This window comes from Aureobasidium pullulans (genome assembly GCF_000721785.1).
Source record: "Aureobasidium pullulans EXF-150 unplaced genomic scaffold scaffold_19, whole genome shotgun sequence".
NCBI classification, from domain to species: domain Eukaryota; kingdom Fungi; phylum Ascomycota; class Dothideomycetes; order Dothideales; family Saccotheciaceae; genus Aureobasidium; species Aureobasidium pullulans.
Window position 1 is genome coordinate 24,302 of NW_021941039.1, and position 26,838 is coordinate 51,139.

Below are 26,838 nucleotides of genomic sequence, written 5' to 3' on the forward strand. Positions count from 1 at the left end.
CCTTCACTCACGAGGTGAATAAAGTGGCCGCGTGCTGCGTGTTTCGAAACAAAGCGGGGCATGACGCATGACGCATCAAGATTGAATTCAATCCAGGCAGTCGCATGCCTTCTGCTCTTCTACACAAGCACATAATCAACATGGAATCATTATCGCGCCGCCCGTCGCAGCATCAGAACGAATCGAGCGCTCCACAACAATCTTCCAGCTCGCAAGGCCCATCCTCTCTCCAAGAGTCCAGCGTCCTCGTCAATCACCCGTCGCCCGAAGCGCGACCCGCGCCCCCGATACCAGATGATAACGACTTGAAGAAGTGCTGGATCTGCTTCTCCGACGAGAGCGAGGATGGTCCAGAGACATCAGCTTGGAGGGATCCTTGCCCTTGCGCGCTGGTCGCACACGAAGCATGCCTTCTCGATTGGATCGCCGACATGGAGTCGCCCACAAGCCGCAAACGCACTCTTGGTCCTCCAGCAATAGTATGCCCACAATGCAAATCCGACATCAAGCTCGTCCGCCCTCGCGATCCTGTCGTTGAAGTCGTGCGCGCCCTCGAGAGGCTGGCTGCCAAAGCCGTCGCCCCTGCTGCTCTGACTGTCGCTTTCGGCGCCGTCGTTCATGCCTGCGCAGTTCACGGCCTCTATACCATCACCTCCATATTCGGCCCTCAAGACTCAAAGCGCATACTTCAGCCTCTGATCAACGACTTTTGGTCAGCCGCGCGTCCCATCGATCAACTACGAAGCTTCATGCAGCACTGGCGCCTTCGTGTCGGCCTGCCTCTGATCACTCCCCTCTTGATCCTCTCCCGCTCAACTCTCGCCGACTCAATCCTCCCCGTTCTCCCTATCGTCTTCTTCGCAACCCAAGGCGACACCTCCGACACACTCGACATGATCTCATGGCCACCATCAGCGAGCATGACTTTCGCTGTCCTGCCATACATTAGATCAGCCTATAACGAATACCACCGCCGCGTCTGGGCAGACCACGAGAAGAGATGGATGAAGGAGATACAACCGAGAAGTGGTCAGCAAGACGGAGATGCCAACGCTCAACTCGCTGTTGATGCGGAAATGGAGGCTGCAGAAGAAGATAACAACTTCGAAATCAGAATCGATGGCAACTTTTGGGAGGACTGGGCAGATGATGAAGAGGAGGATGTTTTGCGCGAGGTCCAGGACAACAACGGAGCTCATCCGCTCAACGCACCACCGCTACCTGATGATGCTCCTATGCCTGGTCAAAACGAGAACATGCCTCAACAGGGTCAACAACCACAAGCACAAGCACCTCAGCCACCCCGACCTCAGCCTCGACCACCCGCACAAAACAGAGAAGAGCGCCTCCTATCCTTCAGCACAAACTCGCTCGCTCAGACTGTCATGTCAGCTCTGCTCTTCCCCACGATCGCTTCGGTCAGCGGTGATTTGCTCACTCACCTGCTGCCTCTCTCATGGACCACTCTGCCCACCAAGTCTTTTGGTATGCAGAGAGGACGAGCCACAGGCTTGCTTCAGAACAAATGGGGCAGAAGCGTCGTGGGTGGGTGCCTATTCGTGGTTGTCAAAGATGCTGTTATGTTGTATGTCAGATGGAAGATGGCCAAGCAGCATCAAAGCAGGCACGTCGTAGACTTCGACAGGAAGAAAACTAAGCGATAGGCCCAATCGCGTTGCACATGTTCTGCAGACGATGCCCTGATGACTTTCATCTTTTTGCATGGCGCTATTTCCTTTCTCATTATATTCCCCTCTTTCGTCACACGGCTTTACGTCCGTTTCTCTACATTGAACATGATATCATCCTCTTTCTCGAGCGACACTTGCAAGCTTCAGCGATGACTATGCCATCACCATACCGAGGATTCCGCATCTGTATTGGCAATGGCAAAATTCTTGCGAAGAGTATCAATCACCTTGACAGCATGAATGAATAGACCGATGTTGTGATCACCAGAGATTCTCGTTGTGGAGTACCACAGCAGTGGTGTCACCAAACTCGTCCAGCGCTTGAATAAATCTTGTTCTGATTATCGTGAATTTTGCTTTTCTCCCGCCAGAGTTACCATTTTACGACATGTCAGTCCTGGATACAAACAGAAATTCCGGTCCAAGCGCTCAGCCTATCACACGCCCGGGAATAGAATCACTGAACGCTTGCATTTGATGAGAAAGATGTTATTCGTTTTGCTGGCAGAGGCACCCGGAAGCTTGCAAGCGGTATGCAACCGTCTTGGCCCCGAGGCGGGGTTGAGCAAAATCACGTGAGACAGAGGGGAAGCTGTCAAAAGGTGACGCGGGGAATTACGACTTGAATCAACAAAGAGTGACAAGCATCCATCAGCTTTCGCCAGCACATACATTTTTCCGTAGCAGTCTTCCTTCGCTATATATACTGCCTCGACCACGACTTAATTTCTATTCCTTCGTATTCACAATCCCGGACATAATCACAATGGCACCGGTATGTTTCTTCAGCTTCGAGCAGCTCCTCGGCTACCTCATCCTGTGGATCGGCATCATGACATGGCTCCGATGGCTAACGCTGGAACAAAAGATCAAAGAAATCCTCTTCGACTGCGACAACACTCTCGTCCTCAGTGAGCACCTCGCCTTTGAAGCCTGTGCCGAACTCGCAAACGAAATCTTGGAAAAGCATGGAAAGTCGGAGCGCTACACCGGACCCCAACTCCTCAAGGAGTTTGTCGGTCAGAACTTCAGAGGCATGATGGTCTCGCTGCAAAAGAAGTACGGCTTCGAGATTCCGGAGGAGGAGTTCAACCAGTACGTCGACCGCGAGCTCGGCAAGGTTGTCGAGACGCTTGAGAAGAAGGCAGAGCCTTGCGCCGGCGCCACTGAGGTTCTGGAGAAGCTGTACAAGAGCAAGAAGTACGGTCTCGCTGTTGTCTCTTCGTCTGCTCTGTCGAGAGTCCAGGCCTCCATTAGGAAGGTCGGCCAGGACAAGTTCTTCCCCTCAGAGCATGTCTACAGTGCTGCCACTTCTCTTGAGAAGCCCACCTCGAAGCCGGACCCCGCCATCTACCTCCACGCCTGCAAGGAGATCGGTGTTGAGCCCAGCCAGTGCGTCGCCATCGAGGACAGCAAGTCAGGAGCCACTGCCGCAAAGAATGCTAAGATCCCTCTTATCGGCTACGTCGGCGCCTACGACGAGAAGGAGGAGCAAGACAGAATGGCCAAAATGCTGACCGAGGAGTGTGGTGCCATCACCATCATGTACCACTGGAACGAGTTCTTTGACTGCATGGAGAAGGTTGAGCAGTCTCTGGCATGACTCCCGAAGAAGGCCAATATCTGATTGGACCTGCATGTCAATGTCACCTTACGAGGTTCATGAGTATGAGTACTGAAAGAATGCATATAGTAGGCATGAGCAAATGAGCTCTTGGAGTAATGGAACGAGACTATTATCAATACAGACCGAGTCCAACTGTAAGAATGTGACTCACCTGTCCAGCAGCGCAGTCAGAGTCAAAAATTGCTCTCCAGAATTCCAAGGGTAGGAGATGTATGTCTACTCTTTTGCAGCACAACATAAGCTGACTTCATCATAATCTGATATTCCATGTGACACTAACAACACTCACAACTTACTAGCCTTCCAAACAGGCTTCCTCTTCTCAACAAAAGCCTTTACACCCTCATGAATATTCTCACCAGCCAACAACTTCGGATAAGTCTCCGAAATCAACTTCTCCGTCGCCTCATCAGCACCCAAACCCTCCCAAGCCAAATTGACCCCCTCACGACTGACAATAACAGCATCAGGACTGTTTCCCGCAATCTCTTTGGCCACAGCTATACATTCATCCACCACATCACCATCCACCACCCGATTCACCAATCCCCATTCTCGAGCTTCCTCGGCTTTTAGCACGCGACCTGTTAGTGCCATCTCCATGGCTCGTTGTTTGCCCACCACACGGGCGATACGGGGTAGTGCTCCTGCTATGGCGACGACACCGCGTTTCACCTCTGGTAGGGAAAATGTTGCAGCAGATGATGCGAAGACCATGTCGGCGTTGATGGCCATTTCGCAGCCGCCGCCGAAGCAGATGCCGTTGACGGCTGCGAGGACGGGTTTGCGACCTTTGCGGCGGGAGAGACCGCCGAATCCTGATTGGGGCATCTTTCGCTGTTTTCCTGATGCGTTTGCTTGGTTCCATTCTGTGTGTGCCGCCGTATCAGTGTTCCTATTCTGTAGTATCTATGGGGAGGAGGGAAGTGTTACCTTTCAGATCAGCACCTGCGCAGAAAGCACGACCGGTGCCTGTCAAGATTCCTACGCATAGTTTCGGTTCCGCGTCCAGCCATTCCCAAACGGCATCTAGTTCTTCATTTCCTTCTGCGCTGATACAGTTGAGTTGCTTGGGCCGGTTCAGAGTTACGAGGAGGATCTCTGGTGTTGGGTGGGAGAGGATGCAGTATTTGGTCTGAGGTGGAGGTGCCATGATTGAGGTTGAAGAGTCGAATGAATGTTGGTATTATACAATGCTGGCGCTGTGTGATTTTCCTGGTTGTGATTCAAGCTGGACTTCTGTTCGAAGTTGATTGTCTGTTCGAAAACGAATTGGATCCATCATGTACGATCAGAATGACCGAGGTGTTGTTTACAGCTGCGGGGTGGATGATGATCACAGCCGAGGGCTTGTCATACTCTCTTGTCCAAGGGCTGCAGACCTACATGTTATGTACGACTTGGATGGTTCAGTCGTCTCTACAAGATCATGAGATGAATCTTCGTTGCAAGATTGTGTGTCTCCAAAGACCATAAAGGAAGAATGGTCTGTCTGTATTCGGGTGCGACTTGAGCTTGAGCATGGACCACAAGCACCGAGTCATGCGTTGAACCCTGAGGCGAGAAAAGCTTGAATGTTTCGCCGCCCCCACAATTCGGCGTCAAGGAAAGCGATTGACAGGACGAAAGTCGTTCTTTTCCTCGAGCACAAAACATCAAAATGGGCAAGAGGAAGCGCAACACTCAAGCGCCTGTCGCGCCGCAGAAGCAACAGAAGGCCACGGACCTGCCAACACCCAACGACAGCGACGATGCGCCAATTGAGCATGTCTCCCACATCAGCGCCGTCACATCGACCGAAGAACTGGAATTGACCGTCGACACTTTGAAGACTCTCTCGCAATACCCGAACCTCATCAAGTCGAAAGCATGCAAGGACTTGAGAGCAGCAGTCTTCGACTTCCGACAGGCCTGCAACACCGGTGTCAACTCGGCCGCCGAAGGAACAAACCTCACCGCACGCATCTCTGGCGCCTTGACTGACGCCAAATACACCGATGCTCTCATCCTCCTCTCTGAAATGCGCATTCGCGGCGAGACACCCAAGCTTGGTGCTCTCTGTCGATGGGTCCGCGATCTGGATGTCGTCAGTGGGCTGGCCATGCAGCCCGAAGGAGTGAGTAAGGTTGCCGTACCTCGCTCAGCAAAAGACAAGGTGTTGCTGCGTGTGCTGGATGCCGTTCTCAGAGTCACTGGTCCAACCGACACAAATACGAAAGATGCCCTCGACTCGGCCGACCCGATTGCGCTGCAGCAAGTTTGGAACCTTAGAGACAAGACACCTCAGCAGACACGCCAGAGCGTCCTGGACAAGTCCATCTTCTCCGACTGCCCACAAAACCTCCGCGAACGCTTCCGCATCATCGAGACAACGACAGGCCCGAACCGCAAACCGCCAAACCTCCACCCTGCCGTCCTGTACGCTTCCCAAGACGACGCCATTCTCCTCGGCGATGCACCCGAAACCACCGTCTTCAAACATCCCGTCGTCCCCAACCTCCGTCTTATAAAAGACGTCCTCACCCCCACCGAATGCACCAGTATCATCGCCGCCGCCGAGACAATCGAGTTCATTCCCGACGCACCCATCCGCGACGACGGCCAAGAAACAAGCATCCTCGCCCACAACTTCTACTGGATCGCCGACCAAGCCTTCCACGACAAACTCTGGGAACGCGTACGCCCTTACGTCCCCGAAGAATCACAAGGCAGAAAGGTCCGCGGTATCAACAGACGATTCAGAGTTTACCGCTATGTCCCAGGAGCCGAATATCGCTGCCACATCGACGGCGCGTGGCCTCCTTCAGGCATCGATGCAGCAACCGATAAATACCAATACGACTCTTCCCCCGCGGACGCCCGTCAATCTTCTCTGTACACTTTCCTCATTTACCTGAATGATGAATTCGAAGGTGGAGAGACTTCATTCTTCATTCCTAGTGTTAGGGAGGGCGTTATGAATGCTTATCCTGTCAAACCTATCATGGGCAGTGTGGCTGTTTTCCCTCATGGTGAGGTTGCTGGTGCGCTGTTGCATGAAGGCACTGGTGTGACTAAGGGCGCGAAATATATCATCAGGACTGATGTCGAGTATGATGTTAACCCTTCTACAAATTGAGTGCACTTATGGGGTAACGGGAAATGGCGTTGGTAGGTGTGGGAAAAGGTGTCTGGGAATGACCAAATTGGGGGGTTTGTATATAAGATAAATTGAATGCTTTATATATGCCTTATGATTGTACTTGCACCTTTTTGAATCGTGGTCTTGACTCTCCTCGCGTTACAATAGCATGGCTTGTTTGTTCATGAGTATGCGAGGTTATCCTCCCTCGATGTACGAGTATTGGACACCAGCGTTCTGACATGATCCTGTTGTGTCAATCACCGGACAGGGTTGCTCTCTCGCCTAGGTCGAATTCACACTTGACAGCCATTATCTCGCTCCATGTGATGCTGCTGTATTTTTCACATTGATTCCGGCATTGATGCAAGAGCTCACTGGCAATCAAAAGGCGTAGAGGCGAAACCACTAAATGACAATCTGAGAATTGAAATGCAGTTGATGGATATCATATCCTAGGTATATATACAAACAGTGAGCAAAAAAGGAAAAGACAAGGGAGCGCTCCGTCTCAATCAGATACTCAGATCTAATCAAGATCAGGGAACTTTCTCAAAAAGTGGCTCGGGCACTCGTAACCGCCAGGGTTGATGTCCAAATACTTCTGATGGTAATCCTCAGCATCCCACCATTCTCCTGCAGGTAGGATCTCGGTGGCGATCTTTCCTTGCTTCCACCATTGCTCTTGAACCTTCTTTGTCACTTCTCTAGCGATCTTGTCTTGTTCGTCGTTGTGTGTGAAGATGCCGCTACGGTATTGGGTGCCAACGTCGGGCCCTTGGCGATCTTCGGTCGTGGGGTCGTGCATGCGGTAGAAGAATTCGAGAAGTTTTTGGTATGAGACTTTGGAGGGGTTGTAATAGATCTGTAGGGCTTCGGCGTCTGTAGAATCATCTGTGTTAGCCGTCTGTCGCAAATGTTGTCGCATGAGGTAGTGGCAAAACTTACGTCCTGTTCTTCCGGTGCATACAGCGCGGTAGCTGGGGTTGTCGGTGTTGCCGCCGATGTAACCGACTCTGGCGTCCAGGACAGCATCCTTGGGGAAGTGGTGGCGGTACATGTGCTCGACACCCCAGAAGCAGCCAGCTGCGACTGTGGCCTTCTCGGTGCCCTCGGGCACGGAAACAGCGCCAGTTCCCTCAGGTCCGAAGCGCATGGTTGATGAGGTGAAAGGGCGAGAGAGACGGGCGAAGAGAGAGTTCATGACTGGCGGTGTTGCGATCGCGATTGCGATGAGGAGGATAAGCGTAAGAGGTCTCGTGGTCGCGAAGTTGAGAGCTTGAAGTTTGTATGGAGGAGGTTCTTGTGGTTCAAGGTGTCTCCAGGTTATGTATTGATGGCAGGAGGCGTGGAATGGCGACAATTGACGATTCTTCTGCACCTTCCAGAAATGATTGTCTTGCTTAGCTAACCATCATCTCGCGTCATGGACTCGAACCCTTTTTTGCCACTTGCCCGCATTCGCCTCGGCTTCTGGAAATGCTTGGCATCTCTCTGACAGCTCCGAGCTTCCGGAGCATGAGACTTGAAGCTCAACGCCATGGCTCATCCGCGACAGTCTGCCTTGCAAGACTTCCGTTTCAACCAGAGAGTGTTACAGGATGCCATCAACGGTGTTCGCATACCTGACTACCTTGGATTGGAGCTTGTCCAGCTCTGTGTCGTCGCGGGTATTCGTCGAAATGCAGGCTTTGGCCACGAGCTTCGAGGTCTTACGCCTCGCTTCACTCGCGCACTCAACGCTCAAGCTATCATGTACAGCAGAGATATCCCTGACATGAACGACCCAGAAGAATTTCCGTACTGTATATGGTATCCTTCGACGCCCGATCGCGATACATGCAGGAAGCTAATCGTCCAGTATCCGTGGATGAAATATCAGGTTGGCCGTGTCTGTGCCGTGGCGAATTATGACGATCTCTACAAAGAACTCGACATTTTGCCCGAAGTAGGCATTGCTGAGGAAGCTCGTGAGAACGGAAGCGAGGCCATCTATTCAGCGATTTTCCAACAGCCTGTTAAGTACGCTGTATTCAACGACTACTCGAATTCACTCATCTTGGAGAACCCACCAATTTCTGCGATGAACGGTAACACTTGTGTGACGACACTCCTGGAGTCGAAGCAATCATTCAAGCGACCAAGGGCAAAGTCTATTCTGAAGTCCGACATGAACGGGTTTGAGAGCCGGTTGTTCGACATCCGCGAGGATATGTCAGTGGACGTCAAGCGGAGCGAGCCTCGCTCAGTCGATCAATCAGTGGTCCTACCACTACTCTATTCTCCACTTCCAGCAGATCTTCCTACAGTCGACAAAGACATGCTCATATTGTCAGCGGCGTATCACGGCAACATTGATCGATACATGCGCCTGCGACATCCACAAAAGATCAAAGGCGAGCTTGCGTGTTTGATCCGAGGCATCTACCACGATCCGTTGTTTGCCAAGTTCTGGTCACTCCAACCAACTGCCGACATATACGACTGGCGCATACGACGGGCAATCAATGCCCGTTTCATCATGACGAATGATCTGTCACGAATCACGCCTACAACTCCCGTGGACGAGTTGCCATATCTTATATGGTTTCCACAACCCGCTTATCATGGCGTTTATGAAGAACTAGCACGACTGCGGCCTGAGATGAAGTTGCAGGCCGCGCGGGCATGTATAGTCGCCAACTACCAGCGGTCCTTCGAGAAAATCGATCCACCACACGATTCCGCCCTTGTGCAAGAAGCTCAGGAATCTCCCAACCCATTCTTTTTGAAGCATCTCCGAGCCAAAGAAGCACAAGGCGATACGACAGGGGAAGACCATGGATCTGAATACTGGAAGTACTTCACTATCAAGCACGCACTCAAACCATCCACTCTTACTATCTTGGGTGAGCTCAATGCATCCAGCATTGCAACCACGCAAACATGGATCTACGACGGTGTTGAAGCGGAGATGTCGAACGTGGAAGTTAGTATCTGTACGCCTAAAGAAGTAAAGCAGAGTGGTATCAGTGATGTCATGTTCAGGTATCCTTCTACAGAGTGAACACGTATTCGACGTCTCTTCAACATCTAATCCTTATCGATGTCTTATTTCCTCAGATGCTGCAGGGTCTTCGAAAGCATGTGGACGCTACGTGGTGATATAGAGTGAGTATCGCAGGAACTAAAATTGACTGTGTGCCGGGGCATCGGGTTGTAATATCTAGCCAACGTATGTGAAGTAGTTGGAAAACAATGAATCATTGCGAAGTCGTGCGAAATCTTCACCCCTCAAACATATGGCAACAGCAATGCTGCCATCCGAATCTTTGGGCATGAAATATACCAATCCTTCCCAAGCTTTAAACGCTGGGCGCCTGACAGCATCGGCTTTACCAAGTACACCGCCAAAGTTGAAGTCGCAACACGCCTCCTTTGACCAAGAGCTAAGCTTCAAATCTGTAGATGGTAGACTGCTACGATCTGACGTCTTTGAGTCGCTTGTTCTGAGAGACTCGACAAGGGCAGTCGCTGATGCCATTGTATTCCCTGCAAGAGCATCTCGTGAACGAAGGGTGTCACGTAGCTCTGATGCGATCACTCCAAGAGGCTTCTGTATCAACTCTTGGGGGGTCTCGCGATGTGTAGTTTTGGTGACCACATTCCCTATGAATGAGGACGGGATATTGAGACATGCTCGAGCATCGACTTGCCGTTCGAGAGTCGTCGTTTGACCTTTCCTGAGTCGATAAATTCGAGCGCGAGTCACAGACTGCCAAGTGAACGCTGTCAGCGTATCATCTGTCGAGACAAAGCCAGCCGGAAGATCAGAGATAGCTTTCTTCTTCAAATCCTTGGCTGCCTCGGACGAGATGAGAAAGTATGACCAGACACTCAGGACAGCTTGTTCGTTGACGGAGCCCGGCACTGATTTGGGAGCAGAGATGACCTTGGGAAGCGTCTCTAGACGGCCGAAATGTTTGCCTTGTAATTCTTCATCACTGAACTGTGCACCACGACAAGCCTTCGCAAATAGTCGAATGAGTTCTCCTTGACCTCTGATGTCCATGCAGTTGTGCTGGGCATCAATGACGAGTATTAACCCTCCAACAACGAAGTTCGCCTTGAACATCAGAACAGGTGCGGTCTCATCAGACGATCCGGGTAGTGTAGATTTTGAAGCAACGACGGTTTCGTCCAAAAAGCGGAAGGGATAGTGCGCGGCCTGATACTCCCAAAAAGATGGCAGGTTCTTTCTGGCATCTACAACCTGAAGTTCTGGAGTTCCTCGTACAATCTCATAAACCCCTCTTGTATTGACCACTTTACCTGCTGTCCAAGGGAAGGCTTTGGCAAGTCTTTCGAGGCCATCTTGAAGGAACTCAACCACTTCTGCCTGTCTATTCGTCTGTTCTGGGCTTTCCGGAAGCTCGAAACAGAAACATAATTGCGTATACAGCCGACTCAGTCGTGGATTTTGTCCAAAGACGTCAAGAACTTCGCCTTGGTCTCCAGTCAACATTTGAACGAAAGTGTATGAAGAATAATTATGAAGGCATGGGACATGAAGTCGTGTTCGAGTCAGTGCACCGGTCTCGTCTCGGATCTTGGCATTCCTGGCAGCTGTTGGAAGCTGGAGAGAAGCCGCTTTCTTGATTCGATCACGCCCAAGCACGCCCTCAGGTCGCTGTCGCTATGATATGCAGGAGGGATGCCTCGTCTGCCCAAGTGCGCAAGGGCGCTGCATTCTGACGCGTTGAGTCTTATGAGCCGATGGATTCACCCCGAACGAGGGGACGATGGCGAAATATCGTTGTCCTGCAGTCAGTGCAGTTTATGAAATAGTGACTGCCTCTCCTCCCTACACTTCCGGATCACCAATTTCTTCTTCGGTGCTATCGAATCATCGCTACTTCCGCCTCAGTTCACTAATCGATCCTTCGAATTGCACGAAAATGAAGCTGCAAAGACCTTGACTGCCTCCACGTCAGGCTTCAGAAAGAGGACTAGGCTTCAGAGAGAGGACAACGGGCTACGTCGAGCAAAGTACAAGGCAATACATATAGGCTGAAAGGTGTGGTGACATCCATGATGCATCCCTCTGCGCTCTCGTCTTGTCGCGCAGAAGAGGAATCGCGGTGTACCGACTGTGAAGACAACCAAGATCTGCCTCGATTGCTAGATGTCTTTATTCAGTCAATTGTATAGCTATTCCTCTGCGCTGCAGCGTTCGATGCAAAACCTGAATCAAGCCACAGAAACTCATGGCAAGTATTAAATCCTCAGTGGAGTGCCTGCATTCTTGCCAACCTATTCTTTCTGCCCCTTGCTTTTCTATACAAACTCCCTTCCTTGCTTTGAACCACATTTTTCCTTTGCTATCAAGGACCCCATCCCTTCTTTTCTTTCTTCCGATATTCTTTGCAAATCATCTCACACACTTTATACACCATGATGTCTTCTCCGAGCCAAGACGTTTTCCTGATCTGGGGCGGTAACGGCTGGGTTGCTGGTCATCTCGAGGCCTTGCTCAAAGATCAAGGGAAGAGCGTCCACACCACCACCGTCCGCATGGAGAACAGAGAAGCAGTCATCGAGGAGCTGGAGAGAATCAAGCCTACACATGTTCTTAACTGTGCAGGCTGTACAGGTCGTCCTAACGTCGACTGGTGCGAAGACAACAAAGCTGCCACCATCCGCAGCAATGTCATCGGTACTCTCAACCTGGCCGACGCTTGCGAGCAGCGTGGCGTCCACATCAGTGTTTTTGCCACCGGCTGTATCTATGCCTACGACGATGCCCATCCTATCGGCGGCCCTGGGTTCCTTGAAACCGATCCTGCCAATTTCTCTGGCTCATTCTACTCTGCCACTAAACTCAGGGTTGAGGAGGTAAGAACAAGTTCAGTAACCAGATTGACCCATAGATCACTAATTATCATCCACAGATCATGATGAACTACCCCAACGTCCTCTGCCTCCGCCTCCGCATGCCCGTCTCCGACGACCTCCACCCCCGCAACTTCGTCACGAAAATCACAAAATACGAACGCGTGGTCGACGTCCCAAACAGCAACACCATCCTCCACGATCTCCTCCCCGCCGCCATCCTGCTTGCCGAAAATAACGAAACCGGTGTTTACAACTTCACAAACCCTGGCGCTATATCCCACAATGAAGTATTGGGGTTGTTCAAGAATATTGTTCGTCCAGAGTTTGAGTGGAAAAATTTCTCATTGGAGCAGCAGAGTTTGGTTATCAAGGCTGGAAGGTCGAATTGTATGCTTGATACTGGGAAGTTGGTGAGGAAGTTGGAGGAGTATGGGTTCGAGGTTCCTGAGGTTCATGATGCTTATGAGCAGTGTTTCAAGCGTATGGTCGAGAATGGTGTCGAGTAAGTGTGGTTGGACGCTTTGACGTCTCTTCTTTCTTTCTTCTAGCGCTCATGTCTGAAGAAAGCCTACTCTAGCACACAGCAAGCGACGGCGATGTTGGCTCTCAGCTATCCCGATGTTCGCAGACTGGCCATCAAATTGACGATGTTTTTCACTCGACCATGATTGTCCATTGAGAGCGCTAAACAGATGAAGCTTGTCATTCATCTACTATTCATCAGCAAAGCTATTTTCTGCAAAGCTATCTGTCGTACTAGCGACCGTTTCCCTCATTTCACTCTGTCACGCCTCTTCTCTTGCCATCTCCACTCGTACCACATCTCAAATCTGTCATTTCAACTACTCCTCGGACTTCGATTTCTCAACGAACATCTCCCTGTGCCATCCGAACCACTTCTCCATTCTCTTTGCAATCCTTCTCAGCATGACTGGGTTGACAGTTGGCGATGGGTGGGGACGATGCAGGACGATAGTCTTGACGCCCACACCGGAGTAGTCGTCCAGCTTCAAAGTGATGGCTGATCCTTGACTCTGGAAAATGCTGAAGCCGGCATCGACCATAGCGCCCAGGAAGTGTTGCCACGAAAAACTGCGTTGAGACTCGGCACCTCTGAGGGGAAACATGTGATGGAAGACAGCAATGTTGTCGGACTTGACGCGTTGAATTGATGGCAAGGCAGCAGCTCTGGTAGGTGGAACATAGATAACAATCTGGTTCTTCAGGCTGTCGGTGACGGTCTCTGTGTTTGGAGAGAGAGGGGTCATGGACTTGAACCTGGTTGGAAGAGAGGCAAGAGATTCGTTCTCCTTGCCCCAGAAAGTCTGCATCTCCACCTGGGTGTTGGACTTGGCGGCTTCTGCTTCGGCACTTTGAGCAACGAGTTCCAGGATGTCCTGCTTTTCCTGCTCAACTTCTTCCTGATAGCGTGGGCTAGTAGCCGCGGAAAGCACTTTGATGTCTTCATCAATCAGTTTCTTGCTAACCTTGGCCTCAACAAGCTTGTCGACCCACAGCTTCTTGAATCGCTCCCAAACCTTGGTCAAGCACGCACGGGACGCAATGGCCTGGTCTAGCCATCTCAGGTCCTTCTTACCGCGAGGCCAAGGAAACTCCTGATACAAGCGTAGCAAATCAGGCCCTAGCGTATCTCCCAGCATTGGGCAATGACCTGCGTTGATTTTCTTGATCCACTCGGCAGGAGATGTAGTATGGCTCTTGCTAGCGAAGATCTTGGCTACCTGTTCGTCGACTGAGCGATTGCGAGTCGTGTCGGAACGAATGGAAGTAATAGCATCGCTTAAGATAGACATGTCGCTGAGTCTGTCGAGCATGGTCTGATCGATTCGATTGGCTTCCTTGGAATCGGTGCGGCAGAGATGGTCAATGATGGCGAAGTTGAAAGTAGGATCCATGGTGAAGGGTCTGTTTTCATCATAACCTAGCGTGCTAACACTCCAGTAGAGGAGATCGTCAGGGAACCAGTCTTTCTGGCTGAAGGTGCGGTTTGTGGACTTGACTTTAGCGCTACCAGTAAATTCGAAGTTGCGCTCGAAGCCCTTTTGAACCAGAGTGCCTGCGAAGACTTGGCCTTGGAAGACCGCGAAAGTCTCGATACAGAGGTCTTGCACGATGAAGACTGCCCGGTCGAAATCTTGCTTGGCTTGCTTGGACGGAGCCTCTTCGAGAACATTGAGGTAACGCATCATCTGTTCGCTCTCAGCAGCGAGTTGGCGCCAGTATGATTCACGATGCATCGTCTCGAAGAAGAGATAGTCCACAATCCAGGGCATAACATCACCCAACTTCCAGCTCTCAAAGAACAAACATGCACAGATGTCTTTCGATAACGACTGAACATACTGTGGATCTGTTTGGAGAAGCTCCAGTTCGTCAAGGACGACACGATGGCGTGACGCAATGAGCTCTGCAACTTCACGAGCGTTGAACTTTGGCGGCTGTGAGAATGGCTTGACAAAGTCAGTGGACCACGAGAAACTTGTCTTGAACCTGGAGAAGTCGGAATCGATCAATCCCTCCCACTTGGGATGAATCTCAAGAGTGGGGGGCACATCTGCTTCTGCCAGCAGACCCTTGACACAGTTGCTGAGGAGAGTCATCATAGACTTTTGAGCAGTGAGAAGATGGTGAGCCTTCGTGAAACCGATGATCTCCCAGCGATGAGCTTGGTCGGCATTCCACTTGACTAGTTTGCCGTATTCGGGACCTTGAGCGATCACGCAGTTCGGATTGAAGGTGTTGGGCACGATGGCAAAGTGCTCGGCAAGCACGATGTTGGCGTTGTCGAACATCAACCATTGCTCAGGCTCGTTGGCGGTACGATGGTGCAGCAAGCTCAAGAAGAGGGTCGGGTCTTCGGAGAGAGTCTGTGCATCAAGATATGGCAGAAACCACGAGTCTTGGTATGAGGCCACCGTCTCCTCGCGAAGGTTCTCATCTGCAAGTGATTGTGGTGTGTGGAGCTCCATGGCGATGGTGTAACCTCCTTTGGCTGTTCGAACAGTGCGGACTTTGGGAATCACGCGCTCTCCTGGATACTCACGGTTCAATACGCCAACACGATCGAGCAGATGCACAGCTGCCCATTTCTTGTCGAAAAGGCTGGTCTTCTCCATCAAGAAGTTGAGGCGCTTCTCGCGTGACTTTTTCTTCCACCTCGAAACAAGGAAGTCGGCATGTTTATCTAGGGCCGTGCGCAGAAAGGCGAGATCAGTCTTGATGCTGTTGACGATGGCGCTAAGAAGATCCCGGGCATTGGCGTCGCTGATTGAGTGTGAAGCAGGGAAGAACTGGGGGAAGCAGACGGAACACTCGTCGTTCTCATTGTATGCTGGGCCAGAATAGCTGCAACTGAATGGGCTAGAAGGTGGATTCTTGGGGTCGAGTTGGACCCTCTTCAAGTTGTCTCTTGATGCGGAGTCGTACACGTCGTAGCCAACTTTGTCAGGCCGCTTGATTCGCATCAAGGTTGAACGAATGGCCCAGAGATGTTTGTTGTCGTTGGCTTTGCTGTCTTTGGCCTGTGCAGAACCGGAGTGCATCGTGCTGTTGTCGGGGTTGGGCGCCATTGGGACGTTGGCTGCTGCTGCTGCTGCGGGACAGATGACGATATCCGAGAGCGCGGTTGAGGAAGGAAGGGTATTGAGTGAAAAGAGAAGATTTGAGAATCGTGGGATCAGTGATTTGGAGTGAAGTGTCGAAGGCTGCAGCCTGCTGGTTGCCAAAGGTTCCAGGCACCAGAGAACGCGCGCGGATGAATATGGAAAGTGCGATGTGACGCGCTCCTACCTCGATTGCATGCATCGACAAAGCATTTTGTATGTGTCTCACCCACCTGCTGGATTGTACCTAGCTCGATGGCAACTTGTTCTCCTCTCAATATTCCGCTTCCCTCGCTTTCTTGTCTTCCACTTTCCTGCAGAGTTGCTCCAATCACCCTGGCTGCTGCTTTCTAGTGCTGGGGCTTCTCACTCTTGTGCTTTTTGGCTATGCCTGATGCTTTCCAACTCAGAGCGTCTTCAAGGATTGTACATCATCGCGCCTCTCTCAGCGGACAGTTGAACAGAACTCGACAGCATCTTGTATTCCTGCACCTTCAAAGTCTTGCCTGCTCCCAGGCTTTGTTTGGTTCAGGGTGTTGGGAACTATACCGATGACCCATCTTGAACAAGCAGCAGCAGCAGCGACAGTTCACTGTGATAGAATACGTTCGGCCCTCACAGCAAAGAAAGTTTGTAAAGGGATGAGTACGATCGTCCCTTGTAGCGTTAGGGGTCTCTGCCAAGGCCGGTCAAGATGCCCCGTTCTCCGCATCCGCGGTTGCTGTGATGACAGCCAACCTGACATATTTTGCTCCGAACGCTTTCTCTCAGTCAATACCATACCAATCAATTCATGCTTGCAAGGGATTCCCGACTTGGCGACGACTTCCACCGTCGCGCTTTCTTCATATCTGGGTCCTCGCCGGACATCGGTGCATGTGAGGTAAGACCACATCACTGTCACTTTGCCGTGGCCGAGACGAGGGTACTCGAGTAATGACGTAATGCTAGGATGTCTTACTATGGTTCCCCGGTTCACGTGCGTAATCTGCTGTAGAGCTCCCCGGACAACTCAGGGTACCTCAGACCACTGTCATGCTCGAAAGCAAAACAATGGTGCCAAAGTAGTGGCCTGGTGAGTTCTGTTGAAGAATCTCGTACAATCGTCTCGTAGGTACATAGGTCTGCTTTCTCCTCTCTTTTCTTGCTTCACCAAATTGCCCTCTCTTCGTCTCAAACATACAACCAACATTCGTGAGATTATTCAGACACTACTTGATATCCTTCGAACCTCCGTACTTAGAAACGATGCCAGGTATCGACATGACCGAGACTATCTCCCCCGACTATCTTGTCATCGGCGCGGGTGCCATGGGCATGGCCTTCGTTGATACTCTGATCTCTGACAAGGACGCTACGGTGGCCATCGTCGATCGCTATTCCCGTCCGGGGGTTCATTGGACGCTTGCATACCCGTTTGTCGCCCTTCACCAACCGTCCGACGTCTACGGCGTCAATTCTCGCCAGCTCGGAGATGAGAAAATAGTTGGATACAACAAAGGCCTTGCCGAGGTGGCAACGGGCGATGAGATCGTCGCCTATTACACTAAGGTCCTGAACACTACTCTCCTTCCGTCTGGTCGCGTTACCTACTACCCACTGCACAACTACACCGGGGATGGAGAGTTCCAATCGATTGCCACAGGCAAGATGTTCTCGGTCGGACCAAGCACTCGTATTGTGGACTCCACATACGTGAAGGTCACGGTCCCCTCTATGAGTCCACCTTTGTATGAGGTCTCAGAAAACGCCAACCTTGTTACGCCCAACGCCTTAGCGACTCTAAAGCGACCTTATGGCGCCTATACAATCATTGGAGCCGGGAAGACTGCAGTCGACTCATGTTCGTGGCTGCTAGCTCAAAACATTGACCCGAAGGATATTTCCTGGATCATGCCGCGCGACTCCTGGTTCATAGAACGCGCTATTCTCCAGCCTCCAGAGGCTACGCCCAACCCTGAACAACTGCTGGAAGAAAAAACCAATGCCATCATGGGGTCCAAAACATCTCAAGAGATGTTTCATCGCATGGAGCAACTCGGACACGCCCACCGTCTAGACAAGAGAATCGAGCCTACCATGTTCAGGCACGCGATTGTCACAAAAGCAGAGTTTAAAGAGATGAAGAAAGTCAAGAACATCATACGCCAGGGACGAGTCAAACGCGTTGACCCAGACAAAGTCACCTTGGAGAAGGGCACATACACTCCTGTGCCCGACACTCTCTTCATTGACTGCACTGCGCCTGGCTTAGGGAACGTGCCCCCTGTTCCTGTCTTCAATAGTAGAAACATCACTATTCAGAACATAAAGTTCTTCCAGCCCACGTTCAGCGCTGCTCTCATTGGACACGTCGAAGCCAGTTTCGACGAAGAAAATCTCAAGAACACTCTTTGCGACCCTTTTCCATACACTCGCGAACCGGCGGATTACCCTACGACCCTCCTGGCTTCTATGAAAAACAGGCTCAAGTGGATGGAAGAGCCCAAGGTGAGTGAATGGTGTGCAAAGTCTCGTCTTGACTTTCCCGTCATGGGTCCGCCGCCCAGAGATCCTGAGAAGGCCGCAGCTTTCAATGCCAGTATCGAGCAACAAATCAGAGGTCTCTGTGATCACTTTGAACGGATGGCAAAGAATGACGCTGCAAGTGTAGCCTAGCTGTAATGCCGAAGTATTCTTTGAGACCATTCTCCTTTGTTTCTCAAGCGATCTGTCTAGTATCGAATATATACATATATATATATATATATATCTGCATTCAAGCTGAATCTTGTCTACCGAACTGCTTCATCTTACCCATCTCTAGGCTTGAATCAGCGCGTTGCTTCGCGTCAATCAGTCCCTGTTGACCCACATAGTGGTGATCGAACGATGAGCAAGGTGGACCCGTCGTTGAAGTGAATTGTCTATCTGATACGACACCTGTGGGAACAGCTCACATTTCGCATAGCACCTCCTCCTGGTGTACAGACTGAATCCTATTGTGACATTACGGTAATCTGTAGTCGCAACATTTTCACCTCATCGGCAAGCACAGTTTGAACGTAGGCATCGTTGCAACAACAACCGCACCAGTACGTAAATGGTTCTACAAAAATGCTCCTCTCGTCATTCATCCGTTCAACCCAAACTCAAGTGCAATGCAATACTTTTTCGATTGGATCCACTAGCATGGCAGTGACGGAGAGCAACTGAGCTGCTCGCATATTCTACAGGCCTTAGCAATCCGAAAGCAAAGAGTCTTTTGAATGATCAAGAAAACCGAAACTTTACTACTTTGGTATCAACCTATTGGAGGCTCTGGATGAAGTTGTAGAGTACCTCGTTGACTTCATCAGCTTTTTCAATATGTAGAAAGTGGCCAGCGCGGACAGTTCTAATCTGCATCCCCGGCGCAAATGGCAGCGTAGAAAGTAGTTGCTCAGATGGAATACCAACCGAATCCTTCTCGGCCCCGATGAACAGACTAGGCTGCTCAATGACTCCGGACATCGATCGAATCTCTATGCTGCATTAGATCATGTCAAACAAAGCGGGCATCTGGGATCCGTCTTACCGTCCTCATCAGCCGAGTTGATACCACGCAAGTAAGACTTGTACCATTTCAGACCCGCCTCGAGACCTCCCTGTGCGCGAGTAATGGTTTTCCATTGCTCTCGAGTCGAGTTGGTGATGAAATCGTTGCCGAATTCTGCTCTTCTATCCGCTGCTAGCCATTCTTGAAGTGCACCAATTGTGTTGAAATTCTCCACCATTACTTTTGGTGTATCGGACGAGTACATGAGAGAGTATAGAGAATCTAACTGTACTGTTGTAAGCTTGAGTACATGCTCGGTCATGATATTGAACATACGTGTGCATCCAAGAGGCCGTGTGCGTCTGGTTCATCAAAGTAGTACCAGTACCCGAGCACGGGGTATCTAAATGTCGCTTGTGAATAGTTGTTGTAAGCCTCGACGTAAGTTTGATTGAGGTCTGTGCCGGGGGCGTTGTAGCCGATATCCAATACCGCAAGAGCGGACAGGTACTGAGACTGGTACGTGTAAAAGCGAGAGAGCAGAAAAGATCCGCTGAGGTGCATTTAGTCTGACATTCTCGAAACATGACAACATGTCGTATCGTTGGGCTTACAGGTCATGCGAAACTGCGACTACCTTGTCAAGACCTTCGCAGTCGAGCAGTTCAGCAATTTCAGATGCCATTGTCTTCAGACTATAAGCTTCCAATTCAACGGGCTTGTCTGTACCACCGGTGCCTAGAAGGTCTGGTGCTATGATGCCGTAGCCGCGCCTAGTAAAGTATTCGATCTGATTAACCCAACTGTACGAGGTCTCTGGGAATCCGTGAAGGAACAAGAGGTATGGCTTCTCCTTCTCGAGTGGAGGATTGATGGCGTAGCGATATGTCGTCCCCGAAACTGGAAGTTTAACGTTCTTCATCATGTGCACATAGCTAGTGTTTGCAACATCCGACTGATGCAAATTAGCATCTCGATGCAATCTGGGAAGTCGGTTCTGGTAAACCTACGGTATCAAGACCCTCGTTGAACTGACACGTCCAATTCTGATATAGTGTGAGCATCACTTTTCTGACAACGCGTTGCATCAAACTCGTACCTCTGAGCGACTTTGTCGTGTTGGTACTGCCCCTAACGCGGGCGCGAGGCAACTTGTCAGGAGAAATGCTTTGAGAGCAGAAACCATAGCTGTTGTTGAGATGCTAGCGTTATGAGCTATGTCTGACTCTGAAAGGCGTTGTTGTGACGGAACCGAGGACTGTACATATCTGAGGTATCTGATGAACCATGATCGGAGTTACAATGAAACTCTGATCGTCGACACTTGTCGTGCGCTGGACGCTAGTCGTCACCGTTCGAAGTTCCCTTACTAAGACTCGCCGACGGACTTGAAATACGAGATAAACGCGTATTGTGTTCGAAGTTCCCTTACTCAGATTCACCGACTGTCACCGTGACAGTGCAACGCAGACTGGGAGGTGAGATGGTGAGCAGAACTCTCCTTGTTCTAGAGGCACGTCATCCGATAAACGGCCTGAGTCTGTTCTTGCTGCGAAAACCTAGCCAAGACGGCACTCTTTGAAATGTGCACGCTATTTTCGAACAGTGCGAGAACTGGTGTTCGAGTAGCCAAGAAGGAGAAAAGCCGGCAAGGCACCAAAGGAATGGCGGTATGATGCCAAGTTGCTCTCAGTCCATCTTTGCTGGCCCCACCGGATTGCTCTACAATAAACGCCTGTTCAGTACATATCTGTCACCAGCCGTTCCCAAGAGGGAATCCGCGAAAGTAGCTCTGGAACGCACGATGAAGGATACACCGATACATGGAACAAGACGTTGCGATCATCCTGCTTGAAACCTTCGTACGTACCACCGCTTGTTCGTCAGCCAAAAAGCTTGGACGCTCTGCTCTCATACTGGATATAAAAGTCGGGCGACTCTGCGGGTCAGCAGCCAACTCATTACTCGTCACTTTCCCAAGAGATCCATATAACTATACTCAAGATGTCGGAAGCTTCCTTCAACCCCAAAAGTGACATTCCAGACCAGTCCGGACGCGTCTTCCTCATCACTGGTGGTACATGATCACACTTCCCCCGCACCATATATAACTACAACTGACCTCCGTTCCAGGAACAACTGGCCTTGGCGCATCCTCTATCCAATTCATCGCCGCCCATCACCCAGCACATATCTTCTTCTCCGGTCGTAACAAAGCCCGCGCCGCAGAGCTCATCACAAAAGTCCGACAAGCCTCGCCTTCCACCAAACTTAGCTTCATTGAATGCGACCTCAGCAGCCTCTCCTCGGTCAAAACCGCGTCCCAGGAATTACTCACCAAGACAGACCGCCTTGACGTCCTTATGTGCAATGCGGGCATTATGGCCACGCCCGATGCGCTATCGAAAGACGGCTATGAAATCCAGTTGGCGACAAACCACCTCGGCCACGCTCTCCTCATCAAGTCTCTACTCCCTTGCCTACTCAAGACTGCAGAGCAACCAAACTCGGACGTGCGCATCGTCAGTCTTACATCTTCTGCGCACGAAATGGTTCCAAACGCAGGGATAGAATTCAACAAATTGAAGACTCTGGGGGCAAATTACGGACCTTTTTACCAACCCAACAAATGGATGTGCTACGGTCAATCTAAGCTCGCAAACCTGCTCTACGCCAACCAACTCGCGGAGAGATACCCGAGTATAACGTCGGTCGCCGTTCATCCTGGGTTCATCAAGACGGCGCTTCATGATAACAACGGGCTGGCGGACCGCATGGTCGTGAATTTCAAAGCAGATAAATGGGTCAGTGAAGAGGAGGGCGCGTATACTCAGACGTGGGCTGCTACCACAGCAAAAGAGAAGCTCAGCAGTGGCGCTTACTATGTGCCTGTTGGTGTGAAGACCACACCGAAGGTGAAGCAGGCGAAGGACGTGGGGCTCGCAAAGGAGTTGTGGGAGTGGACGGAGGTTCAACTGGAGAAGTGGGTTTGAAGACAAGAGAAGGGTTTCTCGGGGTCTCTGCCAAGGCGGGTCAAGATGCCTCGGCATGTTTCGTCTCCGCATTTCCTCCGCATCCGCGGTTACTGTGATGGACAGGCAAGCTGACATATTTTGCTCCAAACACTTTCTCCTATTCAATACCATACCAATCAATTCAAAATGTCAGCCGAAGCAGATGTCAAGCTCGAGGACTTCTCGTCCATCTTCTCCCTGCCCCAAAAGGTGGCCGTAGTCACTGGTGGATCCAGAGGTCTCGGTCTCCACGCCGCATCTGGGTGAGTAGCCAGTAGTCCGCCGATGATTGTTCCATGTCTGACCAGTCATACGTGTAGTCTCCTCCAAGCCGGGTGCTCCAAAGTCTTCATCACCTCCCGCAAGGCCAAGGCATGCGAGGAAGCATGCGGCGCCCTCAACAAGCTGCCCGGCATCAAGGGCAAGGCCATCTCCGTACCCGCCGACATCTCAAAGGTCTCCGAGATTGAGCGTCTGGTAGCAGAAGTTGGAAAACACACCGGTCATGTGGATATCTTGTTCGCCAATGCTGGTGCAACATGGGGTGCTCCTTTCGACAAGCACCCTGCCGAGGCCTTTGCTAAGGTCATGGACCTGAACGTCAACAGTGTCTTTTACTGCATTCAGAAGTAAGCATAGAGATGAGTGTTTTTGTGATTTCCGCAGCTAACTGATGCGGTTAGATTCGCTCCGCTACTCGAGAAGAAGGCTTCATTAGCAGAACCCTCCCGCGTACTCGTCACAGCATCTGTCGCGGGCATTGGGATTGGGTCTCTGGGAGAGAACGCAACACCCGGATACAGCGCCTCCAAGGCCGCAGCACTCCATCTCACACGCAACCTGGCTGTCGAGTTGGGTCCGAGAGGAATCCTCTGTAACAGCATTGCTCCTGGCTTCTTCCCCACCAAGATGGCCAACGGCTTGATGGCTTTGACTGGTGGTACACAGGCTCTTGCCGATGCAAACCCCAACAAGAGATTGGGCAAGCCCGAGGACATCGCCGGTACTGTCGTATATCTTTGTTCCAGAGCATCGAGTCATCTGAACGGCGCTCACATTGTCATTGACGGTGGTAGTATATTGGGCCGCTCTAAGCTGTGAGACAATCAATCGCAAAGAAATGTATATTCACGCTCTTACCATACTTCCTCACATACTCCAGGGTGGTGTAAACCCGTGCATATCATTTGTGGGCGGGTTTTCTAAACATTGACCGTCCTGATCACCACAGCAGTCTCATGCTGACATAGACCGAGCTTTGACACTGGTGAAAGGTCTTACAAAACAGCATGTCAAAAGGCACAGCGTTGATTACTTCGATGTATCTGTTCCAAGAGATCGAGAAGAAGCATCACTCTTAAAGGACACTTGCTTGATCATCAAAAGCATTTGCCTATTCACAGCCAGGTTAGTCTTGCAAATAGGATGAGCAGTTTCGAGCGCAGTATTGGCACCCACCAAGTAAAAGAAAAGTGATTGAATATATCTCATTTTGCCATCTCACATACTCTAGAAAATATCACCAAAGCATAATTTTGCCTAACCTCGAAACGCCTTCACAGCAAAGTCAGCCATCAATCCTCTTTTTATTCAAGACAACAACACCCACAAAGATCTCAGCTGGAAGATCACCAAGGAAGACCGAAGAATCCCTTGCGACTGGTAGTGGTGGTAGTGGTGGAGGTGGTAGCAGTAGCACCTGTTGCACTCACCGTACCAACACTGCTGCTGCTAGAGGAAGGATGTGCAGAAGTGGTGTGGTGACGGTCACGGAAGCGAAAGTGTGAACTCACAGAGCGTGCCTGGATATTGGACGATGAGCTTGGAGCTGTCTCACTCGCTACCTCGGACCACTGGGATGCTGCGGAGGTAGGAGTGGGGATGGATGATGAGCCTGCGGAAGTGGGCTTGGGTGTTGGTGCTGCTGCAGGCGAGGCAACACCGGTTGACGTTGATGCTTCTGGTGCGACTTGCTGGACTTCGGGCTCAGGGGCGTCTTCGTGCGCCTCGGTTGGTGTGGAGTATTCTTCAGGGCTGTAGCCGTGACGAGCGAGGAACTCCTCGAAGTCCTCATCGACAGGGTAGTCTTGCTCGGACTCGGAACGTCTGCCGACTGGAGGTGCCTCGTGCTCTTCGTCAAGCTCTTCGTAATCGCCATCTTCGACTGGTTCATCATCTTCGAGCGATCTGGCGTGCAGCTGCAACTCCTCGTTGAACACTTGGCTCCAGTCAAGATCCTCATCTCCCTCTTCTTCGGGGTGGACATTGGCTTCGGCGTCTCTGGCGTAGAGTTCGTGCTCTTCCTCGGAAGGGTATTCATCTTCCTCTTCCAAAGAACGAGCATGGTGCTCAACTCCCTCAGGAACTTCTCTGGACTCCATCCACTTTACGAAAGCATCAAACGTATCGTCAGCAGGTCCATCCGTGGCTGGTTCTGCTTGTGCGGGTACACTGCGAGCATGGTTTCTGACACCATCTTTCTCAATAGTGCCTTCAAGATGACGACCCTCCATCCACTCGACAAAAGCTACAAAAGATTCATCCGAAGGTCCGTCTGTAGGAGGATCGGCAATGGGAGTTGTCGTCTGTGCATTCACATCGCGAGCAATGAGTTTCTTCTCGTCATTTTCGGTATATCCCTCTAGGCCGCGGGAGATCATCCACTTGACGAAAGCATCGTAACTCTCGTCTGTAGGTTCGTCGGTTGTTGCGGTAGTAGGAGCAGTTTGAGATGATGCAGGTACAGCACGAGCTTGAATGCCAGTGGGCTTCAAGTCCTCATCGGGCATATACGTGGGCTCAAGCGAGTCGATTGAGAAGCTTGGTAGGGCGGAAGAGGCAACCTCGGAGTATTTGTTGGTTGATGGTTCAGGAATAGCCTCGTAGCCAGGAATGTCTGCGTAAATGGTCAGTCACTACGATCTCCAAGCAAGACACTAATACCAAAAACATACCTTGAACATCAACGGCATTTGTTCCCACAGCAGCAATAGCCGCATAAGCAACGGTAAAAACAGAAAGACGCATGATAAATCGATGTCTTGTGTTACGAAAACCCAGAATGTGGAGAAGAGATATAGCATATATAGAACAGTTACTATTGTGATCTGGTGAAAGGATCTGGATAAATTGGTGGTTACTTTCTATTGAGAGGTTGTGGCGTCCGCTTTCGGTAACATTCTTTGTTGAAGTCGACGCCGCAAATGTAGATGATGGACTCCCGCTTTCAGGAGGGGACAAAGGTGTTTCATGCTGAGAAGTAAGAAATGAATCCGAGGGCTGAAGTGTGGTTTCTTGGTGACGCGATCCAAGTGCTTCGTAGTGTGAATGTTGAATGGGAAGTGTTCGATCTTGCTTCGTTTCATGGTTGTTGGAGAGGGAAAGGTTCGGCGGCGTGGAAGTCGCCACATTTCCATACCCTCAGACCATACGCTTGAGGCCATGTTTGTGCTCCATGGAATATTCTTCTGGACTACCATGACTTCTTAAGTTCTTATCGTCTGTCATCACTCTCTTGATGCAACTCAATCAGTAAGCCAATCTCGAGTACGATCGATGTTGATTGGGGTCTTGAGCCTTTACAGCAGTATGCCTCCCTGGAGGCAGGCAAACTTCGCATATGTCGTACGAACAAAGGGAGAAGTCATGATGTGAGCACAGTACTTGCGCTGCTCGGCTGTCTTCAATTGTTCATGGTAACACGTTCCTAGTCTTGCGAGGAGATCTCCATGTCGGCTGGCGGAAGAGCCAATTAGTGACACTTTGGAGGGAGGACTCGGCTGAGGAATGCGTACTGGGCAAGGGGGCAGGATGAACCACAACACTGGTATCCCAAGGCGTCTCGGGGCAAGGTGAGACGAAGACTCTTCGGCATGCCGAAAACCCGGAAGTACGGCTACGAGTGAGGGTCGATCAGGAGGCCCCTTGACCTACGGCAATAATTGCAATTTCGGCTCAAAATCGATAAACTTCCCTTGAGATTGACGAAGAAGGTGTCGGAGTGATGTTCCTCTTGACGAACCAGCAGGAAGAACCGGATCATGGCTTTGACCATTCTTCTTATCATCGATTGAGTGCCCGGGTAAGCGTCAAAGAAGTCGAGTTCCCCTCTGCAAACAGCATCAGCACAAAGGACAAACCTACATCATACACGTTATACGTACCTAGCTAGGATACTGCAAGATATCCCATCGAAGATTCCATGAACCAGCTAGTCGGAACCGGCTTGACGTAGAGGCATATACGGCATGAACAAACAACTCTGCCTCAGCCACTGACAACATGTAAACCGGAGTGCGCGATGTCGAAAAGTGGTTATAAGGAAGGGCAGCAGATCTGAGAAGTATCTTTTTCCTCTCAAGCATCTTTTGC

The 26,838-nt window shown here is 50.8% G+C and overlaps 15 protein-coding genes across 15 annotated transcripts; 9 read left to right on the plus strand and 6 right to left on the minus strand.

Moving 5' to 3' along the window:
• Positions 1-97: 97 nt before the first annotated feature.
• Positions 98-2,012, plus strand: M438DRAFT_348123 (uncharacterized protein). Its single transcript, XM_029906061.1, has one exon. It carries the CDS (start codon positions 141-143, stop codon positions 1,662-1,664), a length of 1,524 nt encoding a protein of 507 aa, XP_029757442.1. The 5' UTR covers positions 98-140; the 3' UTR covers positions 1,665-2,012.
• Positions 2,013-2,457: 445 nt separating this feature from the next.
• M438DRAFT_376832 (HAD-like protein) lies at positions 2,458-3,294 on the plus strand (the record flags this gene model as incomplete). The annotated part of the gene is made up of 2 exons (XM_029908691.1): positions 2,458-2,466; positions 2,560-3,294. 2 exons carry the CDS (start codon positions 2,458-2,460, stop codon positions 3,292-3,294), a joined length of 744 nt encoding a protein of 247 aa, XP_029757443.1.
• A 309-nt stretch (positions 3,295-3,603) lies between these two features.
• M438DRAFT_324590 (ClpP/crotonase) lies at positions 3,604-4,471 on the minus strand (the record flags this gene model as incomplete). The annotated part of the gene is made up of 2 exons (XM_029903063.1): positions 3,604-4,187; positions 4,252-4,471. 2 exons carry the CDS (start codon positions 4,469-4,471, stop codon positions 3,604-3,606), a joined length of 804 nt encoding a protein of 267 aa, XP_029757444.1.
• M438DRAFT_77778 (uncharacterized protein) lies at positions 4,321-4,880 on the plus strand. The gene has a single exon (XM_029910313.1). The coding sequence runs from the start codon at positions 4,492-4,494 to the stop codon at positions 4,792-4,794; it is 303 nt and encodes a 100-aa protein (XP_029757445.1). The 5' UTR covers positions 4,321-4,491; the 3' UTR covers positions 4,795-4,880.
• A 98-nt stretch (positions 4,881-4,978) lies between these two features.
• On the plus strand, positions 4,979-6,568 carry M438DRAFT_399276 (prolyl 4-hydroxylase; the record flags this gene model as incomplete). Its single annotated transcript, XM_029909406.1, has 1 exon — positions 4,979-6,568. One exon carries the CDS (start codon positions 4,979-4,981, stop codon positions 6,434-6,436), a length of 1,458 nt encoding a protein of 485 aa, XP_029757446.1. The 3' UTR covers positions 6,437-6,568.
• Positions 6,569-6,865: 297 nt separating this feature from the next.
• Positions 6,866-7,745, minus strand: M438DRAFT_367925 (peptide methionine sulfoxide). The gene is made up of 2 exons (XM_029907999.1): positions 7,388-7,745; positions 6,866-7,321 (listed from the first exon to the last, which is right to left on the minus strand). Exons 1-2 carry the CDS (start codon positions 7,641-7,643, stop codon positions 6,969-6,971), a joined length of 609 nt encoding a protein of 202 aa, XP_029757447.1. The 5' UTR covers positions 7,644-7,745; the 3' UTR covers positions 6,866-6,968.
• Positions 7,746-7,979: 234 nt separating this feature from the next.
• On the plus strand, positions 7,980-9,485 carry M438DRAFT_279741 (uncharacterized protein; the record flags this gene model as incomplete). The annotated part of the gene is made up of 1 exon (XM_029901108.1): positions 7,980-9,485. One exon carries the CDS (start codon positions 7,980-7,982, stop codon positions 9,483-9,485), a length of 1,506 nt encoding a protein of 501 aa, XP_029757448.1.
• Positions 9,486-9,644: 159 nt separating this feature from the next.
• M438DRAFT_279910 (uncharacterized protein) lies at positions 9,645-10,943 on the minus strand (the record flags this gene model as incomplete). Its single annotated transcript, XM_029901122.1, has 1 exon — positions 9,645-10,943. One exon carries the CDS (start codon positions 10,941-10,943, stop codon positions 9,645-9,647), a length of 1,299 nt encoding a protein of 432 aa, XP_029757449.1.
• A 1,020-nt stretch (positions 10,944-11,963) lies between these two features.
• Positions 11,964-12,989, plus strand: M438DRAFT_348127 (NAD(P)-binding protein). Its single transcript, XM_029906062.1, has 2 exons — positions 11,964-12,313; positions 12,370-12,989. The coding sequence occupies exons 1-2, from the start codon at positions 11,993-11,995 to the stop codon at positions 12,817-12,819; spliced, it is 771 nt and encodes a 256-aa protein (XP_029757450.1). The 5' UTR covers positions 11,964-11,992; the 3' UTR covers positions 12,820-12,989.
• M438DRAFT_348128 (uncharacterized protein) lies at positions 12,990-15,929 on the minus strand. The gene has a single exon (XM_029906063.1). It carries the CDS (start codon positions 15,901-15,903, stop codon positions 13,156-13,158), a length of 2,748 nt encoding a protein of 915 aa, XP_029757451.1. The 5' UTR covers positions 15,904-15,929; the 3' UTR covers positions 12,990-13,155.
• A 1,068-nt stretch (positions 15,930-16,997) lies between these two features.
• M438DRAFT_324611 (uncharacterized protein) lies at positions 16,998-18,642 on the plus strand. Its single transcript, XM_029903064.1, has 2 exons — positions 16,998-17,046; positions 17,192-18,642. The coding sequence occupies exon 2, from the start codon at positions 17,200-17,202 to the stop codon at positions 18,592-18,594; it is 1,395 nt and encodes a 464-aa protein (XP_029757452.1). The 5' UTR covers positions 16,998-17,046; positions 17,192-17,199; the 3' UTR covers positions 18,595-18,642.
• Positions 18,643-19,182: 540 nt separating this feature from the next.
• On the minus strand, positions 19,183-20,630 carry M438DRAFT_324612 (alpha/beta-hydrolase). The gene is made up of 6 exons (XM_029903065.1): positions 20,553-20,630; positions 20,464-20,499; positions 20,068-20,408; positions 19,790-20,006; positions 19,493-19,739; positions 19,183-19,439 (listed from the first exon to the last, which is right to left on the minus strand). Exons 3-6 carry the CDS (start codon positions 20,376-20,378, stop codon positions 19,225-19,227), a joined length of 990 nt encoding a protein of 329 aa, XP_029757453.1. The 5' UTR covers positions 20,379-20,408; positions 20,464-20,499; positions 20,553-20,630; the 3' UTR covers positions 19,183-19,224.
• Positions 20,631-21,406: 776 nt separating this feature from the next.
• Positions 21,407-22,626, plus strand: M438DRAFT_348132 (uncharacterized protein). Its single transcript, XM_029906064.1, has one exon. The coding sequence runs from the start codon at positions 21,835-21,837 to the stop codon at positions 22,444-22,446; it is 612 nt and encodes a 203-aa protein (XP_029757454.1). The 5' UTR covers positions 21,407-21,834; the 3' UTR covers positions 22,447-22,626.
• On the plus strand, positions 22,615-23,568 carry M438DRAFT_376843 (gluconate 5-dehydrogenase; the record flags this gene model as incomplete). Its single annotated transcript, XM_029908692.1, has 3 exons — positions 22,615-22,730; positions 22,788-23,096; positions 23,151-23,568. 3 exons carry the CDS (start codon positions 22,615-22,617, stop codon positions 23,566-23,568), a joined length of 843 nt encoding a protein of 280 aa, XP_029757455.1.
• Positions 23,569-24,095: 527 nt separating this feature from the next.
• M438DRAFT_383516 (uncharacterized protein) lies at positions 24,096-25,494 on the minus strand (the record flags this gene model as incomplete). The annotated part of the gene is made up of 2 exons (XM_029908940.1): positions 24,096-25,363; positions 25,422-25,494. The coding sequence occupies 2 exons, from the start codon at positions 25,492-25,494 to the stop codon at positions 24,096-24,098; spliced, it is 1,341 nt and encodes a 446-aa protein (XP_029757456.1).
• Between the last annotated feature and the right edge of the window lie 1,344 nt (positions 25,495-26,838).

Coding starts and splice junctions, on each gene's coding strand:
- M438DRAFT_348123 (XM_029906061.1), top strand. CDS start 141: ATGGAATCATTATCGCGCCGCCCGTCGCAGCATCAGAACGAATCGAGC.
- M438DRAFT_77778 (XM_029910313.1), top strand. CDS start 4,492: ATGAATGTTGGTATTATACAATGCTGGCGCTGTGTGATTTTCCTGGTT.
- M438DRAFT_367925 (XM_029907999.1), bottom strand. CDS start 7,643: ATGAACTCTCTCTTCGCCCGTCTCTCTCGCCCTTTCACCTCATCAACC. Junction 7,322..7,387: donor ATGCACCGGAAGAACAGGAC/GTAAGTTTTGCC, acceptor ATGATTCTACAG/ACGCCGAAGCCCTACAGATC.
- M438DRAFT_348127 (XM_029906062.1), top strand. CDS start 11,993: ATGGAGAACAGAGAAGCAGTCATCGAGGAGCTGGAGAGAATCAAGCCT. Junction 12,314..12,369: donor CTAAACTCAGGGTTGAGGAG/GTAAGAACAAGT, acceptor TATCATCCACAG/ATCATGATGAACTACCCCAA.
- M438DRAFT_348128 (XM_029906063.1), bottom strand. CDS start 15,903: ATGGCGCCCAACCCCGACAACAGCACGATGCACTCCGGTTCTGCACAG.
- M438DRAFT_324611 (XM_029903064.1), top strand. CDS start 17,200: ATGACCGAGACTATCTCCCCCGACTATCTTGTCATCGGCGCGGGTGCC.
- M438DRAFT_324612 (XM_029903065.1), bottom strand. CDS start 20,378: ATGATGAAGAACGTTAAACTTCCAGTTTCGGGGACGACATATCGCTAC. Junction 19,740..19,789: donor ACGGCCTCTTGGATGCACAC/GTATGTTCAATA, acceptor ACAACAGTACAG/TTAGATTCTCTATACTCTCT. Junction 19,440..19,492: donor CAACTCGGCTGATGAGGACG/GTAAGACGGATC, acceptor AATGCAGCATAG/AGATTCGATCGATGTCCGGA.
- M438DRAFT_348132 (XM_029906064.1), top strand. CDS start 21,835: ATGGCCACGCCCGATGCGCTATCGAAAGACGGCTATGAAATCCAGTTG.